Source organism: Periplaneta americana, chromosome 4, assembly GCF_040183065.1.
Source record: "Periplaneta americana isolate PAMFEO1 chromosome 4, P.americana_PAMFEO1_priV1, whole genome shotgun sequence".
In the NCBI taxonomy this organism is placed as follows: Eukaryota; Metazoa; Arthropoda; class Insecta; order Blattodea; family Blattidae; genus Periplaneta; species Periplaneta americana.
The window spans coordinates 157,052,063-157,072,595 of NC_091120.1; the positions used below are offsets into that span (position 1 = coordinate 157,052,063).

At 35.6% G+C, this 20,533-nt stretch overlaps 1 protein-coding gene across 3 annotated transcripts in view; it reads right to left on the minus strand.

Annotated features, from left to right (window-relative positions):
• The window catches only part of mei-P26 (meiotic P26), a 67,945-nt gene that overhangs the window by 18,615 nt on the left and 28,797 nt on the right, over positions 1-20,533 (minus strand). For 2 of the 3 annotated variants that reach the window (XM_069824205.1, XM_069824206.1), the window contains exons 7-11: positions 19,674-19,878; positions 17,652-18,192; positions 16,182-16,340; positions 9,888-10,052; positions 1,519-1,760 (exon numbers count right to left, since the gene is read on the minus strand). In XM_069824205.1, the coding sequence (XP_069680306.1) occupies positions 1,519-1,760; positions 9,888-10,052; positions 16,182-16,340; positions 17,652-18,192; positions 19,674-19,878 (1,312 nt within the window). The remainder of the gene's footprint in view (positions 1-1,518; positions 1,761-9,887; positions 10,053-16,181; positions 16,341-17,651; positions 18,193-19,673; positions 19,879-20,533) is intronic. The other variant, XM_069824207.1, reaches the window with a different exon arrangement.

Here is a 20,533-nt window from a genome sequence, read left to right on the forward strand (position 1 = left end):
AAAATTAAGATAAAAAAAAAAAAAAAAAAAAAAAAAAAAAAGATTGTATTCATTCTTCTATAATCAGAACAAGGTGTAAGTAATAAACCTGTTGTAGATAAGTGTAAATAGTAAAATAAAATTTAAATGTAAATATATAATTTTGGTGGGCGTCATTTCAAGCACTGTTGTGAGGTACTAAATGGTAAGTTAACTCAGATTTATAAATGATATGAAGATAATTTTAAAATGTAAGTAGGTGTAAATAAATGTAAATAATATGAAAAACAGTGAAAGCGATAGAAAACATGTTTAAGCTCATATATTCTTAATCTGACTTTGCACATCCCAAGTTCCCTATAAAATAATGTAGATAATATGGAATACAGTAAGCGATAGCAACAGATATGTATAAGCTCATCTCCCCTTAAGGGGTTAGTGACAGCTTACAGCAGTAAAATTTTTGAAATATTCAACATTTTTTTCCTCCATTATTGTATCTTGTACAATAATGAAAATTAGTATGTGTAAAGTGCTGTCCTTCTGCTATACGAAAAAAATATCTTTATGATTAAAAAAAAATATTCACATTTTTTGCTTCCAAAATTCAATTCACTGTGCAGTGATGAAGCGTTTCCAACATAACTAAAAAACTATCCAACATTCTGTGATGAAATTTTGTGTGTATTTATGCATGTCATATCTACAACATGATGCAAGATCACTTCTCTACCTTTGATAGATTGTCTGATAAACCAGCAATAAAATAAAAGAGAGAGAACATGAAAAAGTTAACAAGTTTATAAGTTATGAGGAAAACGCTTCATCACTGCACAGTGGACTGCCACAATTTTGAATTTTGAAAAAAATAAAATAAAATAAAAAATAAACAATTTTTTTCAATTGTAAAAATATTTTTTTCATATAGCAGAAGGACAGTGTTTTACATACACCAATTTTCATTATTGTACAAGATACAGTAATGGAGGAAAAAAATGTTGAATATTTCCAAAAATTTTACTGCTATAAGCTGTACCTAACCCCTTAATCTGACTTTGCAGACCTCAAGATCCCTATAAATGTAGATAATACGGAATACAGTAAGCAATAGCGATAGACATGTTTAAGCTTATAATTATCTCCTTAGTCTGACTTTGCAGATTTCAAGTTCCTATCTCAAATGTTCTGTAGAGCATCCCCTACTTTCTGTTTAAAGTTTGCATGCTTTCACTCTCCAATACATTTCAATTATAATCATGTTTACCTGAATGTTGTGCGAGATATTTGGGAATTTGTACCATATCCCAGATGCTTACACATCCAAAGTTTGGGAATTACATGTTGGCCCCATCAGCAGGAAAGATAGGGAAAGGTAAATGGGAAACTTATCAGTTGGATCTGTTACCAACAGGACTATCTTTCCTGATGGAGCGAATACATAGCTCTGAAAGGCTGGATTCTATACATCCTCAACAAGATACAAATAGCTAAAGACCTCACACCATGATGATCAACATAAAACCTCAAAAGAAAGTCTACCTGAATGCGATGATTATTGGTGTCTGCAACTATAATATCCTCTTCAGTCCCAAGACAGAAGCCATGTGGAGAGTTAAACTGGCCCTTACTAGGTCCTAGCTGACCGTACTTGCATCGAATCTGCATGGGGGTGAGCTTTCCTGTAGCAGCACGGGGATGGTGGAATGTCCCTGTAGGACCACCTCCTCCACCTCCCCCAACAATTACGGGGATGTTGTGCAGACTATCCCCTAGAAGTTCATCTACAAGCATACAACACACTTAAGAAATGTTTGCAAGCAAACTTTATAAAGTCTTTTTTTTTTTAATGTGGTTAAAAATGCTGACGCATTCATATCAACACAACTGAAGTACTGAGGACAGGAAGCCATAGCTTTCATGTTTTCAACATTACAAAGTGATGTGGTCAATATCACACTTCAGCTGAGAAAGACAAATTGGTCAATTTTATACGAATGATTTCACAGCCATTTTGAAAGTTATGGCGAGATGAAACTTGCTTCTGCCTGGAGTTGACCTCTTCCAGCCTCACTTTTATAGCAAGCGATATAAAAAGAAGAATTTTCTAAACATTTAACTTACGTATACACGTTTTTGTTTTAATCCCGCCAATGATTTTTTATTAATAACTTACAAAAAATAAAAAGAATTAACTTATTCAGTAACGTGATTCTTTTGAAGCAAAGATGTCTCCCCCCTCTCTCTCCACTTCTAGTTTCTTTGACTAATGTTATAAATCAATTTCAAAGGAATCTGTAACACTCGTTTTTTAATCTTGCTTAAAACAGTAGGAGAGAAAAAAAATCTTATCTTATATTAACTTGGTAAAAATGACCTAATGGAGATCAATATATCTATACATGTCTTTTAACTCAAGACATAAAAATTGCTCTTCTTGCTTACTTAATGCCAAATGGTGTCTGCATATACAATACTTAAGCATATAAAAGTAAACAGAACATATAAATAGTAGAATTAAAAAGGGCAGTGTTTTAATACCAAAAACAAAGAGAAGTTCCAAGTGTTTTGAAAGTTTGTGTGTAGATAAATTATTCCACAGAAAAGACAGAAAATATCTTGATAAGAAGAATAAAATGGTGACTTAGTACAACAGTGCACACAGATTCTGTTAAAGAGAACATTTCTGTTACATTCTTATATAAACTGTGATATATATATATATATATATATATATATATATATATATATATATATATATATATAGCCACCGGCATGGCTCAGTCGGTTAAGGCACTTGCCTGCCAGTCTGAAGTTGCGTTTGGGCAAGGGTTCGATCCCCGCTTGGGCTGATTACCTGGTTGGGTTTTTTTCCCAGGTTTTCCGCAACTGTAATGTGAATGCAAGGTAATCTATGGCGAATCCTCGGCCTCATCTCGCCACATATCATCTCTCTGTCACCAATCTCATCGACGCTAAATAACCTAGTAGTTGATACAGCGTCATTAAATAACCAACTAAAATAAAATATATATATATATCTATAATCTATGATAATGATTATTACGTAATATACTACGTATAACACATGTTGCAGCTGTTTACAACAAATTTTTATATCCATTTTTTGAGTTTATTATTATTATTAATCCAATACTCCAGACTATTGGAACTCATCCATTAGTCTTCTAGCCTCCCAATATATTTGTCCATCTGTCCCATTCCAGAATTTGTGAAGTGCAGTACATTTCCTAAGATAGTCGCAGTTCATGATGGCATTTCTTCTGCACAGCATACAGTTCAGTGAATCCAGAATGTTGAAGCGATGGAAGTGTTCTGCCAAGCAGTTGTGTCCTGTATGTAGTTACGCGGAATGCTGCTACAGCTTCACTTCAGAAAGTTTCTGGAATGAAGTTTTTTTTCATTACCAATTTCACCCACATCTTCCCTTGGTTAATTTCTCTCTGTTTGATCTTTCCTTTATGAAAACTGGAAATGATTATTGATTTTGCTGAAAAAAAAAAAAAAGACAATTGTTTCCTGTGGAGGGTAAACTATTTTCGTGCCTTTTTCGCCGGAAGATCAGCCTTCTGATTTTCTTTGATACCAACATGAGAAGGGATCCATTGGAGTGTACTTTTTTTGCCCACTTCTTGTAACCTCTTGATCAATGTTTTGATTTCCGAAACTTAGGATGTCGGTATAATTATATCTTGGACCTGATATGGCTTGAATAGTAGAGGTGGAGTCACAAAATATAGCCACTTTGTGGAATGAATTTAATCCAACACAAAGTTGGGACAGGGCATTGCGTATTGCTTCTAGTTCTCCATCAAAATTAATTTTTAATTTTCCTGCAGAAGCGTAGAAATTGAAGAGAGTACTACACACTCCATGCCTACACAACCTCCTCCTTCCATCAGTGTAAGTTTGTAAGTATTCATCCTCAAGATACATTGTATTTATTGTTTCCAATCCCAGACATTTCAAAACTTCTGTATTAGTCTCTTCTTTTTAACTTTCTGAAGTAGGTCTAATTTATGCTCTACTTCTATTTGTTCCAGTGGATTTTCCATAGGTAAATTTTTTTCTAATTTTTTGTTCCTGATTTTATCAAGGTATTGAATAAATTCTTTCTGAGTTTTCAGGTTCCTCTCTCTTCACTGGTAGTTAATACAAAAGTCATCCGAGTTTATTAATTAGTACATTTAAAAATACATTTAAGTATTCTATTATTTTTACATTTTCTTCTACTTTTTGTATCGAATGTTTACCTGTATATTCCTTCTTCAATTGTACACGATTTTGCAGACAGACTTAGGCATTTGCAATGACAAATAGATGATTGATAATTTACTTCAGCATCATACATATTTTATAATCCAATTCTAGCTTTCTATTATGTAGAAAAATTAGTTTTCTGAACAGATCTACATTATATAAGGAGCGAAATAATGAAAAAGGTATAATGGAATAGTCGTATTATGTTACTCAGCATATAATACATGTTCTACAGAGGATTTCACGTTAAGAAAAAAGATTGAACATATGGGGCTATTCCATCAAATGACAAGTTGCCATAGAAACACCTATCTACCACCACATAGCTTATACAATGTATTAAGCAAAGCCCATAAAACCAGTGCTTTTTTCTTAACGTGGAATCCTCTATAGTGTTCAACCACAGTCTAGTATATACAGTTATGAAGCTTGTTGTGAGGGTGCTAGGAACAATAGACTGTGCCAGTACTATTTGTATGTAATAAGGCGATATTAGCGATCCTAGTGGTTAGCAACTATCCATGGCTGCATATTTACTATGTACAGAGCTTCGTGACTGTATATACTAGACTGTGGTTCAACTATTTCGATTTTTACAAGGCTGTGGAGACAGATTTGTAGTTCAGAAGTTAAGAATCAAAATCAATTTTTAACTCAGATTCAGTAAAAACGTACCTACTCTACTATCAGTGATCTAATGCTGTGGGAAATTCAGCGACATCTTGAGTTACACAGTGCAAAAATAATAATTTCTAACTTTGGCTCTGGTACTTCCATACTCACAAGACTTGTACTTAAATATATGTTATAATCTAAAAAGTACTGTGATGATCCAAGTAGTGATGAAATGTCTCAAAATATTGTAGACTTTATATCCTCGACTGAAATCAGCTTCCACTGTCAGAAAGAGACTTTCAATCGCAAATTTATCTTGCTGACTCCATCATGCTGAACAGTACAGGTAAATGCTGTCACCCTCATATTCTTCTAGTCATTACGTGATATCAGATAAATGACTGGAAACATTTTCAATGAAAAGAAATGGCAACAAGTATGGGCAATGAACAGACTCCACTATCCACGTGACTAATTCATTTCAGGAATTATAGCAATAGTGAGCAAAAATATTGACTGATATAACCAGAGTTGTCTGTGAAATTATTTCAGGAAAAGTGCATTTGGGAATATAAATTCTACTACACTAATTACCATAATAATGATTTCATCTTTTGAAATGTGTTATTTAATGATGCTGTGTCAACTACAAAGTTGTCTAGCATCGAAAGTGCAGGGCTCCTACAAAATACCTTTGCGATTTCGAACACATGTAATTTATGTTCTATGAATCTGAGGTACATGAAAATAGCACCAATGGAAAGAGAAACTAAAAAAAGTTTAGTTGTGGCAATATTGTTTTCCTAGTTTGTACTGCCTCATAACAGAGCATATATACAAATTTGTTCTTTGTTGAGGTGAGATGGCTGCTATAGAGGACAGAAAAGCCTGATTTTCATGTGAACTGGTTGGTTATTAATGTGCAACGGCATCACCGAACAACGTTTGGTGCAGATCCACCCAGTGAGCCTACAATCCGTAAATAGTACACTGATTTAAAGCGAGATTCTTCGCAAGCTGTTGCGATTTCATCCGTATCGACTACAGATGCTGGAAGCCCTAAAACCAGAGAACAAAGTACTACGAAGAAATTTCTGCATAAATATGCAGACTTTTATTGAAAACGATGATGAATGTATTCGTTCCGTGGTGTATTCTGACAAAGCCATTTTTCATCTTTCTAGTAAGGTGAACAGACATAACCTCAGAATTTGGGAGTCGGAAAATCTGCATACCTACATGGAACTTGACTATAGGCTTGATGTGTGCCATATTACTAAGGGGGGACACATTGAAATCTTTCAGTTAAGGAACTAAACTTTTTGAGTTTCTCTTTCCATTGGTACTATTTTCATGCACCTCAGATTCGTAGAAAGTAAATTACAAGTGTTCGAAACCGGAAAGGTCTTTTGTAGGAGCCCTGTATTGGTGTTCTAGTGAGACAGAGTATTCACTATGGACTGCCTGACTTAAAGGTGGGGAAAAACCCAACCAGATAAGCAGTCAGCAAGATTTAAAGCTATACTTTAGTACAGCCTCAGATTGATAGTTCCTACCACATAGCATATGAACCCCTGAGAGGCAATGAGGTATAACTCAAAAACTGATTAATTTTGAGTTACAACCAGGTTCTCGTCTGTGATGTTGTTAGCTATTAATTGGTGAAGTAGCATAATTTTATTTCAAAGATTAGCCAGTAGAGAGATGATTAAATATTACAGTAACTGAAATCATCATACCACTTCTGGTGTAGTGGTATAACTCAAAACGCCTGCCAGTAGCTTCCCTACTATCACTGTTATTGTTTAGGGTGAAGTTATGTTTGTATACATCTACAGAATCATTTTCAAGTTGTACTGATCATGTCAGTGGAAGAGGGGAAAGAAACGTTTGTATGATAATTCGATACATAAACGAGCAAAAGCTAAAATAGATCGTAATATTGGGAAGGCATGTCACAAAAAAGGGTATGGTAATGCTTGCAAAAGTGTATGAAGATAAAAACTGTAACTGTGTTAGACATTGTAAGTAACTGATTTTTGAAGAGAATAGGAAATCTAGTCTCACCCGATTTTGGGCTTCAGCAGATTATTCACGTCAGAATGCTTACCTTTTGGGACTAATTTGATGGCCGTTGTATCAACATTGCTAAGATGAAAATTCGGATACATCAAAAGATCTAAAGTCAGCCATGTGTAAGTAATTCCGAACGTGAAAACAATGCACTTTAATGTGTGCAAAACATATTTTTGGAGACATTCACCGGTCTAATGGACGAGTTCTAAGGCTTCAAAAGAAGTCTGTAAACCCTCTGGAGAAGACCTGTGTGGTAAAAACACTATTAATAAAAGGTCAGTCGAAATTCTAAATAGCATCAAGGAATATATTGAAAAGTTTGTAAAAAATACTTTGATTGAAGTTTAACTGTCCAATCCCATCTCCTCTCGCTAGGTTAGGAGGCGCAGGTAGATAAAAATATTAAAATTTAAAAATGTAAAAAATAAAAATCAAAGACTCGGTAGGAGAATGCTATAGACAATGTTATGGACAGGAACAGTCATATAAGTAATTGAGTTATACCACTTTACTGCAGTTTTCATCTAGTTGTTTATCAAAGAAGCGGTGCTTTGTGTTTTAGACACAATCTATCACTTTTTCATGGAAGAAGAAGTATAATTTGGATACCACATAATATGTTGGAAATATTTTTTTGATGAAAAGTTTGAGAAAAAATTAACGAGATTTTTAAATGCAAGCAAATGCAAAACCTTAAATTCCAGAACATTACATAAATTCACGTTGAACCACTTTACCTCTCAACGGCTCATATAATATTATCATTATTAACTTATACAGTAGCGTGCAAATTAATCCGAACAACGTAATTACTTATGTAAAACACTCAAACGGGATAAAAAAAAGGATCTAAGACATACCTCAGTAATCTATGTGGCCACCCTTGTTCCTAATAACAGCTCTGAGACGATTTAGTATGGATTCCACTAATTTCCCACAAATATTCTTCATTTCTTCATCGCGAAACCATACACCAATGAGGGCAGAAATCATCTTCTCCTTTGTAGAACAATCCATTTTTTGCATTCTTCTTTTGCAGATTGACCACAAGTTCTCAATGGGGTTGATGTCGGGTGAGTTGCCTGGCCAGGGGAGTACCTGAATATTCTTCTTGTTGAAGAATTCTGTAGTTTTTCGAGACGTATGGCATGGTGCCAGGTCTTGTTGGAACACACCTCTGCCATCCGGAAATGATTTTTGCAGCTGGGGTACGATTCTGGTTTCCAATAAGTGAATATATTTGTCAGAATTCATCATTCCCTTGATAGGTATTAATGCTCCAGGCCCTTCATGTGTAAAACAACCCCAAAACATTACTTTAGGGGGATATTTGGGTGCTTGTTGGAGATGAGCTGCTGTTACTTTTTCAGATCCTTTCCGTACGTAAGAAACACGGTGGCCGTGGACCTCGAAATGAGACTCATCGGAAAAAAGTACATTCTTCCAGTCATTCACTATCCAGTGTTGATGTAATTTTGCCCACATTAAGCGTTTTTTGCACATAACAGGGGTTAGCAGTTGCTTCTTAATAGGCTTACGAGCCCTTCGTCCAGCTTCCAAAAGCCTACGTCGCACTGTTGTGATGTGAATATTCACCCCAGTGGTAGCCATTAACTCACGGGTTAAGTCGACAGCAGTTAGTCTAGGATTTAATTTACTTTTCCTGACAAATGATCATCTGCAGGTGAAGTCTTCCTTTTGCGGCCACAGTTTCCTTTTTTCTGGGGTGTGATGGATCCAGTCTCTCTGTATCGTTTTATGATTGAATTAACAGTAGCCAAACCGATGTGACGACAGGCAAAATGTCACATATTATAAAAAAAATAATTACAGACCTTCAACAATGGAATTACACGTACTACTGATGTCAATTAAAGTGGTATGAGCAGCTGTGAGGCCAACAATGACAGAAAATGTAAAAATATGTGTGTTCTGATTAATTTGCATGCTACTGTATTGCACATTTACGAAACAGTCAGGGAGATACTTCCGTGTACCAACTCCGTGACCCCGGGTTTCACAAGAAGCACCACTAAGTATAGCTATTCAATGTGGAAATGCAATGAGCGTTTTAGGTAGTCTTACCAAATCCAGCCCTTTAGATGAACTTTTCATTCTTAAAATATTTTTATATAAGGCTTTCATAATACTTATGGAACAGAAAAATACAACTCTGTTACTTTACAACAACTTCAATTCGAACTTGTAAATTATTACTCCATATTTTTGTGGAAGATTCCAGCATTTCTTGGAGGGAAAAATTGTATTTGCATGAATATAAATCAGGTCTATTAACTCCTCAATGCTGTCTTTACTGTTCCTAGAATTTTTAAATTTATTAAAAATTATTTTCTTCGAGGCCAAAACTGTGGGAAAATTGCGACTTTTAATAGGACACAACTGCAAAGCAGCTCATCTATATCAATTAGGAATTACCCATTACAACATGCTGTATTTATAGAGGAAAGAGTAATGATCAGAACACTTTGTGAATATATACTAGAGCAGCAGATACAATCAGCAGAAGCAAATGGAATTATTTAAAGCTTTGGCATTAGGTATTAAGGTCTAACAACAAAATAAAAAAACTAACCTGGACATTCAAGAGTGGAATTGATAATATGAACTGTATTGAAGACAGTAACCGACGTGCATAATAAAATTGAACTTTCTGTGTCCAGTGCAAGCTTCGAATGGCCAAAATATTGCATTTGAAGCACATGACATTAAGATTTTAATCAATAAAATTAACACCTGTACATAGGGACTGGAAATCTGGGGGAGGAGAGGAGACAGGGAAGAAAGGTTTACAAAGTATAAGGGATAAGGGTATGGCCAAGGTAGTTTCTTTCAGTAATACTGAAGTCCTTAAAGGAAATCACATCAGGATAAGACAACTGGAGACACTTTTGAAACAAAAACCAACAGCCACCCCTTACCTGTCTGAGAGAGAATGGGTGAGGGCGAACCCGAGAGGGACTGGAAGGTCGCTCCGTTGAGTGGTGGTATGGTTGTATTAATCTCCAGACTTGGTGAAGGACCCCGTCCCATCACCATGCCACCTCCCCCAGGTGGGCCTCCATTCAGGGGCCCATTTGCCAGATCTGAGGGATAATGCATGCACTTCAAGCCACGTCTGTCCTACATCCCTGCCTCATTGTTCAACAGGATATCTTGATGATGATGTCACTGCTTTTACTTTATTCATTATACAGGAAATATCATGGTGCAAGAAATGTACTTTGTAAATTTGGCGAAAATATCACTAATAGGAAAAGCTGGTTTTTGATATGTTTGTTTTCAGTGTACTGCACTAACTGAGAATATTTTACTGACTAGTACCTCGTTAATTTTATTTTCTCATTAAAGACACTGAAAATAAATCAATCCAGAAGTTTCAGCAATAGGCTTTTGATGACAGGTTGGAATTACCACGGAAATGAAAGGCCAGACTCAGAAGTCGCAGAAAAAATGAGTAATGGAACGGCTGACAGATGAAGAGAAAGTACCAAAAACTCGGCCTGTTCAACCCAGTACCGGGTCTTCCTTACATTAATCTTCCCCACTCATCTCCACTTCTAAGGGACTGAAGTACAGTGTATGTCTCAATCATCTACTTCCTGAAAGTACAGAAAATAAGTTTGCGGTGCCCTGATATTTTCGTCTTTTCATGTTGATTTTAATTTCCGTAATGTATAAGTAATGTGAGGGCGGCAATGAACCTGCAGGTTCCTTAAAAGCCATTTGTAAGTAATAGGTTTATTTTTGAATAATAATAATAATAATAATAATAATAATAATAATAATAATAATAAATGTTGCTGTTGTTGTTGTTTTCTAATGCCAGGCGTTTGACAATAAAGTCATTTAACCTCTTGCACTCCAATATTTTTCAAAGATATTATCATGACTAGCCACTGAAGCACAGATTTTGAGGTGTTCCGAATCCATTTCTTGGTTTGAGTTGCACAATGGGCAGTTAGGGGACTGATATATTCCAATTCTATAAAATGTATAGGAATCAATAACGTGTTGTAATGTAGAAAGAACACTTTCACTATATAAAACATTCTTCTGTGACAAAGTTTTACCAAAGAAAAATGTGAAAATGAACTTGTTATACACTTTACAGAGGGGGCCAGAAGTCACGATCGGATATTGTTTATATTGAAATAAAACATTTGTCGCAAGCGAAAACTAATTAAAAACTATTCCTAGGCACAGAGGGATATTTTTCCCCTTCATATACTGTTTGTGACAACAGTTGTCACTTTTCCAATAGAGTGAATTAATTTTTATGTTTTGATTACAAGCCAGATTTTTTTCAGCGTGCGCATTTATTAGTTGATTGTTGTTGATGTGAAGTGTTATGTTGAAAGCAATGGTGGTTACAAGCATGTATACGATTGAGGAACGTCTCATCGCATCGTTAGTGTGTGGATTCATGAAAAACAACAAACTGGTGAAACGTATGAAGAAATCAGAGAAAACTTCTTTCATTACTTTAATAAAGCAGATCCAAGTGAAGACAATCTCTGTAAATTGGAAAAGAGTAATTTGTCAATAGGCTCTGTATTGGATGCAGAGGAAGATCTAAAAAAATATGTTGACAATGATGTCAATGACCGTTTGAATGAATCATTGGAATGTTCACCGATGAAATCAACAAGGAAGCGATCGGTGGAAATGCAGATCCCAAGAACCTCATTGCACCATTTGATGAAAAATGCAGGTTATCATGCATATAAGCCCACAATCATAAATTGACAGGGATATGGATATGCGATGTGACATGTGAAAATTTATTGTGCATGGAAAATAATGGTGTGCATAGCAAAATGTTAAACGTTTGACAATGACACCAATCGGCCCATTTGTTTGTTTTTTTTTTTTTTTTTTTTGGATATTTCCATCCATTAATATTTTAGAGTTCAGTAAATAACGTTTTTAAGTAGCTTGTGGCATTTTATTATTTCATAAACTAACATATAACATATCTAATCGTGACTTATGGCCCACTCTGTAATTGTAGCGAATAAAGCAAATTCATTAGCACATCTACCATAATTACACTGATTGCAATGGCACATGCATATTTTCGAAGATATGACGCACATTAGGAGTTAATATATTTCTGGTTTTCACGAATTGCAATTTCTTTAAAAAAATAAAGTTAAAGAAAGTTACAATAATCTTCTGACAGAAGAATAAATGTGCTTTGATTGTAGAAGCTAGATGAACAGAATCACATTCTAATGAATTTACAATGAATGGGCATTAAAAGACTGATTTCAAATTGAGAGATTTTAGGTTTTCTTGTCGACAGTTTCGTGAAGAAATTCTGACAATGTAATGGAATCTAATATCCTTAACACTTCAAAATTTCTTGCAGATTCTATCACCAAAATCACATCATCCACGAACTGAAGGATGATCTATTCTATTGTGTTCTTTACACTTGGCTAGTTCAATCAACAGAGTAGAACAGATCTTGGTGACGGAATCTGTAAGTAATTCCAAAACAATGGAAATATTAAGTATTAAGACATGGATGTAAATTTGAAAATATTCTTAGCAATTCATATTTTTGCAATAAAAATAACTTCACTACACTCAGTGCCAGAAAGGGTGAGCCACTTTAATTTCATTACACATTAACATTTTGGAAAAATATAATCAGAACCATTGAAACATACAGATTGTTGTCTCAAGAGGGGTGGGGTGGGGTGGGGGGGGGCGTGAGGTAGCATCGCCATTCAGGCAGAAAGCTGGAAGATCGCAGGTTCGATTTCTGATGGGGTCATGTATCTAATCCTTCTGGATGCACTACAACCCTAGGGTTTACTCGGCCTCTAACATAAACGAGTAATAGGGACATTTCCTTGGGGTTGAAGGCAGTGGGCATGTATGACTGACATCCCTACTGCCATTAATGCTGAACAGAGGTGAGGGCCTTAAACTCCCATCATTCTCTGAGCCAATCTGGCCTGTAACAGCATTGACTTACTTTACTGTCTCAAGGGACACTGTTGCAACATATTCCATTCCAGGTTCTCATAAAGAATTGTGTGTTACAAGTCATAATGAAATTAAAGTGGCTCGCTATTTTTGTCATTGAGTGTATATTCGAGCTAGAAACAGCATTCTTCATCACTATCTTATCTACTACTATAACTAAATGTTGAAAATGAAATTATGTGGCTACTCAAGTCAGGACACTTTTGAAATTGCTGAAACTATGTTAAAGATAAGGTCCACATAAAAATAAAACACATTTCGCTAGCAAATAATGCAGTTTATTTATGTAAAAAGAGATTAATATAAAATTCAATCTGATCGTTATTTTATTCTTCCATCATTAATGGCACCTCTTCCAAGTTCTGTACACCATTCAGAAGAAAACCCTGTGAAATATTTAAATTTTCTGAGTAACCGATTGCTTCAATTCTTCAGTATTAAATCCAGGGAAACGGGGGGGAAACCAGAAATTGCCAGGGTGTACATCTGTTGCCATACAATAAGACAGCTCATATGCAGTTGTCTCGCAACTTTCTTCACTCTGCATATCCGAAAATCTGAATTTTCTTAACTTCTTATAATATGTATGCAGCATTTACATTTTATTCTATGGATTTTGCTTTACTAAGGATATTTTATCTGCCATGGAATCATTACAAATTTTCAAACAAGCTTCCTAAATGAAGATTATGAGCCCTCAAAAACCATTCAGTGTTCCAAATATTTTTAAAACGTTGACAAATTTTCAACAGCACTCATAATGGTGAATATAATCAATTCACGTCTACAGACTAAGCCAATACTCACAGAATAAATCTAGAAAGAGGAGAAAAGGAAAAGGATATGGGAGAACTACAAAACTATAACAAAACAACTTTGGATTAGTTAATTTCAAAAATAAATTTTGTCAAACAAAGTGAAATGAAACAATAAAAAACAAGTATCATGACTTAAAGCCCCAGTCTTTTGTGAGTAAAATTACATATTTTTTTAAACAGAAATCTTAAACTTTTAAGTGTCAGCAATTTCGTAAGTGTCATAACTTTTGTAGAATCTTATACTTATGTGCAATTTTATTTTTAAGCACAGAGGTTGCTGAAAGATTACAGAGTCGACTTTCGAATTCTGAGACCCAGACTCAAATCTCATCGAGACAAGTTCAGTGATGGTCGAAGACAATTCTGGGGCATGGTTTCCTCTAGGAACTCTTTTATTTCCTGCCATAAGTCGTCCTTATTAAGCAACAGGAACTACTGCATTGTATCACCTACATCCTAGGACTGACTCCATGGTATTCATACGACAAATGTTCTACAGAGCAAAAAGCCATAGAAATCCCTGGAATTGATGTTTAACTAACACCTTGGTTTAAGTATAACAATATCAAAAATAATCTTGATGTAGAATGAGCATTAACAGCAGTTAAATCCATATGCATCTCTGACATCATCATCACGATATCGTCATACATCACTAGGATTGTTGCAATTCTTTTTTACATTATTGAAAATGTTTTTACAACCAATGTTTAAATATTAATGATGTATTCTGACAACCTCTTCTAGTTTTGAGTATCTACTGTGCGCAAATTCAAGCTTTTAAAGCAAATGGAAAGCATCAATAATCAGTGAAAATTCACATACTGAAACCTAAATGTGCTGCTACATTAAAGATAGCCAAAGTTGTAAGCACAAACACTTCATTTACAGTGATCATACTTGAGCATACTTTAGATGTAGTACCAGTTATTAAGTGATGACAATAATCCTCAATTGTACAAATTTAAAGATATACAATAAAGATTCAACTTATATTAAACTACAATACACAGCTCGAAAGGCTGAAGAAAAACAGTTCGAACTGCATACACTTCAGTGAAAAAGGAAGCTGGATAGGGAAGAGAGAAAATAGGGCTGTCCAAATATGACAAAAATAATACACACGTTCAAAGTAAATGTTCCATGTAACAGAAAGAAGTTGAGTTTATGCTCCTTACATCACGTCAAGATATATACATCTGTGTGTGTACAGAGATAAAATAATTCCTCCATTTAAATAAACGATAGATTGTTATTAAACAGTACAAGTTCTTGGTAAAGGAAGTGAACTCTTCTATGAAATGAAAAATAATCTACATCTCCAGCTTCAAAATGGCAAAAATTCTCCTTCATATAATAATTTACTTGCTTAATTTTAGAATAAAATATATTAAGTAAACAAGTTATATTTCAATGCTACAGTACAAGGGGGACAGATGACAAATCGTTTGTTGGAGACCAAAATGACTACGGTTGATTTCTGGAAATTCTCAAAGGTTTGTTTGGCTTAATCTATATCAGAGGAAGAAGAGAAAATAATTTTGTAGTAAGATAAATCAATCCAATACTGGAAAAATATCTGCAGAAGAATTCTAGTACTACCAACTACAATGACAGAGAGTGACATTGTGTCAAGACAAACACAAACTCAAGAATAGGGCAAACTACAAGCTCTGAAATTGAGGAAAATTACAGGGCTGGCAAAGACATTTCTCTTAGTTGTATTATAAAAACAGGAAATGTGTGAAAATAATGTAAATATTAAAATTTCGTTTTCTATTCATCCTTCTTTTTTGGCATCTCTACATGTTAACAAAATTTAAACATTTCTACAAGTAACTAAATCAATTTTAATCTCAAATTTAATTGAAGAAGAGTACTTAAAGAAAACTCAAGCTGCAGCATTTCTACCCACAAATTCAGCAGGATTGCTTCCTAACAGTGGATATTTCCTTTCATTAGAATGAAGTAAATTCTATGCCCTGTATTTGCATTATTTTATCTCAAGTGATGTCTTGCATATTTTAAACCACACGGTCAGAGTTCTGCTATTTCTAAATGTCCAATATTGGTTAACAATCCTCAAAAGAGGACACAATGGGGCAAAGGAACAATTCTAGAAAACCGCAAAGAAAGAAAATATATGATGATTTAATTTATGTTAACAATTACTAAAAAAAAAAAGTTGAATTTGAATAGAGGCAAAATAAAACACGTTAATTAAAACGAAGTCTTAACAAAATTTTACAAATTGAATTTTTAAAAAACATACAGTAAAATAATAACAGAACTGGACAGCCCTATGAATTATTTGTTTTATTAATATTTTAAGACATGTTGATGTACAGTGTTGGTGCAAACAGGTATTTGGCTCTATTTCTGGGGAATGGGGCTCACCATTAAGGAGAGCTCCGAGGGTTGGGGGCAGAGCCTGGCTAGGCGGAGGTGTGGGGGTGGAACTATGAACAGTGTGACCAGCCCCTGGCTGCGGTGGAGCACCAGGGGGTAGGGGGTCCACTAGGTTCACAGTCTGGCCACCATTCACCACAATCTGACCTGCGAACACCCCACATGTCCCATTAACACAACAACACACCCCACTTTACAAATAAGATACAACTCAAAGTCACTCATTTATTATAAAATGTATCTATAAAAATGTCATTTGACAAAAAATTGTCTTTAGGCAACATTCTAATATCTATACGACAGGAACAGATCTATAAAAATTCACCCCAATGTTAGTAACTGTACTTAGCTGCATCACTGTCTAAAATTTTCTGAACTTTTGAGGGACGTACAAACATTAAAATTAAGATAACATTAAGAGCTGCCAATTAATTTAAAATAATGTTTATTCAGCGACTGCTGATAATCTACGTTTTTTATCTTACGTCAAACAAAAACATAAAATTTCAACATAATGAAAGAACACTGAACACAATTTATTACATCACATTAGTTATAAAGAGTTTTGTTTGTTCGAAAAGGCGATTGCAATTATTTCATATCAGAACAACACTGGTTGGTTAGTCACCAATGCTTCCAGGTATAGTCACTTAGACAATTCTGGATTCTGCTACCCTAGCAGTTTCAATATTATCTCTGAGGTGCAGGCGTCTAGTAGAAGGAATTTGTTATTCATCATGACAGACTAGATACAAACAATGGTTATAAAAGTCAAATGACCTTAAATTCCTTCTGAAAATGTGATGTTATTTGCCCTTACTTCTCTTTTGAAGGAAACAATGATAAGAATCACTTGAAATATCTATTGCCCCTAGTCATTTTGTTAAGACACTAAACTAAAAAGGACATCAGAAATCAACTCTACACGTAAAAATGGTCAAAATATGAAATTTCGATAATTTACACATCCCTATACAAATCCTCCAAATCTGTACTTAAATGCTGATACCAAAATCATTTTCCATCTTCACTCTCCTTCAATATTCATTTTAATATTAATAGTATTCCAATCTTCTTTTTCTTAGAAATGCTGTGAAGATATACAGTAAAGTCACTGTTTTTATGACAAATTATCGGGCAATTATGGATTTGTACAAACTGTAACAAATCATTTGCTTGTATTTTCTTAAACACATCCTGTAACAGTAAATTTTCTTACATATTTTAATCAACATACTCTATAGAAAATCTTCTTCGGAATAATTCTGTAACCTCTACTGGTGTTTTATTTCACAAGCCAATTGTGGTAAGTTATTTGCCATTACTTTTTTCAGATCTTAAAAACTAAATAGCTATACAATATTTCCAATTTGTTACGAACACAACGGATCCTTGACTTTTCTTAATAATGGTAAGACTTTGTGATGCTTCGTCTCATTGGGAATGGTGGGAACTTACCCTGGTTGTTGAGTGACACACTGCCCAGCTTAGCAAGGGCTTGCAGATTGTTTAGGGCATTGCTTGTGGAGCTGATGTCCCCAGAGAAGAGGTCAGCCAATGTGAAGGAAGGAGTGGGGCTCGGGTTTGAGCTCGGAGCGGGATGAGAGGGTGGGACTCCCACCACCGGAGAGCCTGCCTCTTCTTTTATAGACAGATTTGCCAACTGCTGCAGGTTATACTCCTGGATGCTGGTCAAACCGTGAAGAGTTGTGGGTGGCAGGGTTGGAGGAACAGGAGGTCCCTCTGTTGGCCCTAGTACACCTGGAGGAAGAGAGAATGCGGGTCCAACTCCAGAAGCCAGCTCGCCTTCAAATGAGGACTGCATTGAGGTGGACAGGGACACTGGGCTGCTCGTGGTAGTTACTGTGCTTGCGCAACCCATTCCAGTGGCCCCCAGAACACCGCTGAGATTCAGAGGCTGTACCCCTGGTAGAGTTGGTGGAGGAGTAGTCTCCTTGGGTGTGGAAGTTGTATCAGTGTGGAATGACCCAAATGTTGCCTAAGGGCAAAGAAAAGATAATGCTCGAAATATGTTCCATGTTTCCTACAAAATATGAACATTATAGAACAGAAATACAAAATTCAATGCAAAATACATTGATATAAAAAAAAAGCTCAAAATTGGGAACTCCTCTCATGAATATGCAACATTAATCTCTCTATTACAATACACAAATACAAACTAGTGTAGAAAGATTAAACATGACCAGCCTCATGGTCTAGTGGTCAGAGCTTCTGGCTATAGTGCATGAGGTCCCGGGTTCGATTCCCGGTTGGAGCACAGGAATTTTTCCTTAAAGGGGATTATTCCTGTGTTCGTCCATGGTCTGGAATTTAGGTTAAGTTTAGATTTAAGACCTCTCCTGGCACCACATTATCATAATCATCCTATCACATCATCGGGGTAATGTAACTCCGCCTTCCAGGCGCCCCAACCTCAGAAGTCGGTTACAATTAAGCCGCGGCCAGGAGAGAAGACCAGAAATGTCGAAAGACAACCTGGTGGCATTGGATAACAAAAAAAAAAAGATTAAACATTTGTATTCTTACCAGAAATATGCAAAAATAATATCTGTAAGGATACATATCGTCGTTGTTCCTGCAACAACTCCTTTAATCCGTGACACTACAGCCCACAAAGGGCCCACATGCCGAAGCAGAGGTGGACGATCATGCAACTAGAATGGTGGTATCATGTGGGTTAGCACGATGAGCCCTCCAGCCGTTATAGTCGGTTTGAGTAATCAGATTTCGCTACCTATCGTAGCTCACCAAGTGCATCAAAATGCTGGGCAGGCACCAGTCCCATACACTGGCCGAAATTCCATGAAAAAATTTCTTCTCCCATAAGGAACTGAACCAGTGCACATTCCGTAACATGAGCCCCTTAGACCACAACGCCATGGTGTGGGACGCAATAACTCCTATGTGACATATTTATCGATTTTCAGATTTTTGTTCTATTAAATAACTTAAATAGTGATACAGCAAATAATAAAATCTCCTATATGTAATTATATTTATTTGTTTCGAAAATTTAAGAATTCACAGCCTCCTGTGTACAGCTGTCATAGGATGAATAAATGTGTTTTTTCTTCCTACTGAAAAATTTTATATTTTGCACATAGGAGTTATTGCAGGAACAACGACGATATTAAAAAAACTCACTTTTAAGAAAATACAGTGAAAGCGAAATTATCATTCCTAGCTGGAGTAAGAGCACATGAACAGAGCTGGGGATGCTTCTGGCAGTAGGAAGTAAACCCCTCTCCATATTCCCCATATGCCACATTACAAATCGTATCACAGTTTACTGTGTGTTCAGAAAACACTTTTTGCAACACACTGTAATTTCTTATTTGTTAAGAACATACTGTATTTTAAACCATAATAAGTAACACAAAATTCCTTCTGTAGGCCTAAATATCCAATATCTACACAACTGCATTATCAAGAAACTCCCAAATGAAAACCACCAACCTTAACAGCAGCTTCGAATTTGTCAATGTCTGTTTCAAACTCGATGGCTGTGTTCACTTCTGGCTTGGGTGTATTGTTGATCAGGTGAAGCAGCTGCGCCCCCACAACTCGCTTTAGAGACAGAATCTCCACAGTGTTACCATGCTCCAGCAGACGCGATGTGAACTTGCAGGCATCATCTATTTTCTCCATAGTCTTCTCAACACTGAAACAAAATCATGTTCATTAATGAACCATTCAGTTCAAGTGTAGGGTAAATGCTGTTTATTGATGTAAGTTTAGTGACGAGTTTAAGTTAATATCAATTTAGTTTAATTCGAAATTTTCTCAGGCTTCCAGCCAGGTCATAAGTTGGTGATCCACCGACGTTTCGAGGATGTTCATCTTCCTCATCTTCAGGGTTAAATGATGTCTGAAGATGAGGAAGATGAACATCCTCGAAACGTCGGTGGATCACCAACTTATGACCTGGCTGGAAGCCCGAGAAAATTTCGAATTATCACGTCGCCAGGAAAGCTTCAGTAGTTATTTCAGTTTAGTTTATTTTTTAAATTTTAATTTAGTTTTCATTTCTTCCACATGCTATGAACTTCAAAATGTCCAAATAGGACATTTTTCCTCAATTTGTTTGAAAAAAATTATCGACTTCCATATAGCCTACAAAAAAAGATTTTAATGGTCTATAGCAAGCAGCAGCAGCAGCAGCAGCAGTGCTGACAGCAGTAGTAGTGCATATTTACAACATTTTCAAATGCAGAGGTCATAATTCAACTCCCATGTTCGTTCCAGAAAATGAGGCAAGTATCGGCATGTGTGGAGCAATGACAGATGACGTATGACATGACGACACATATATGCCT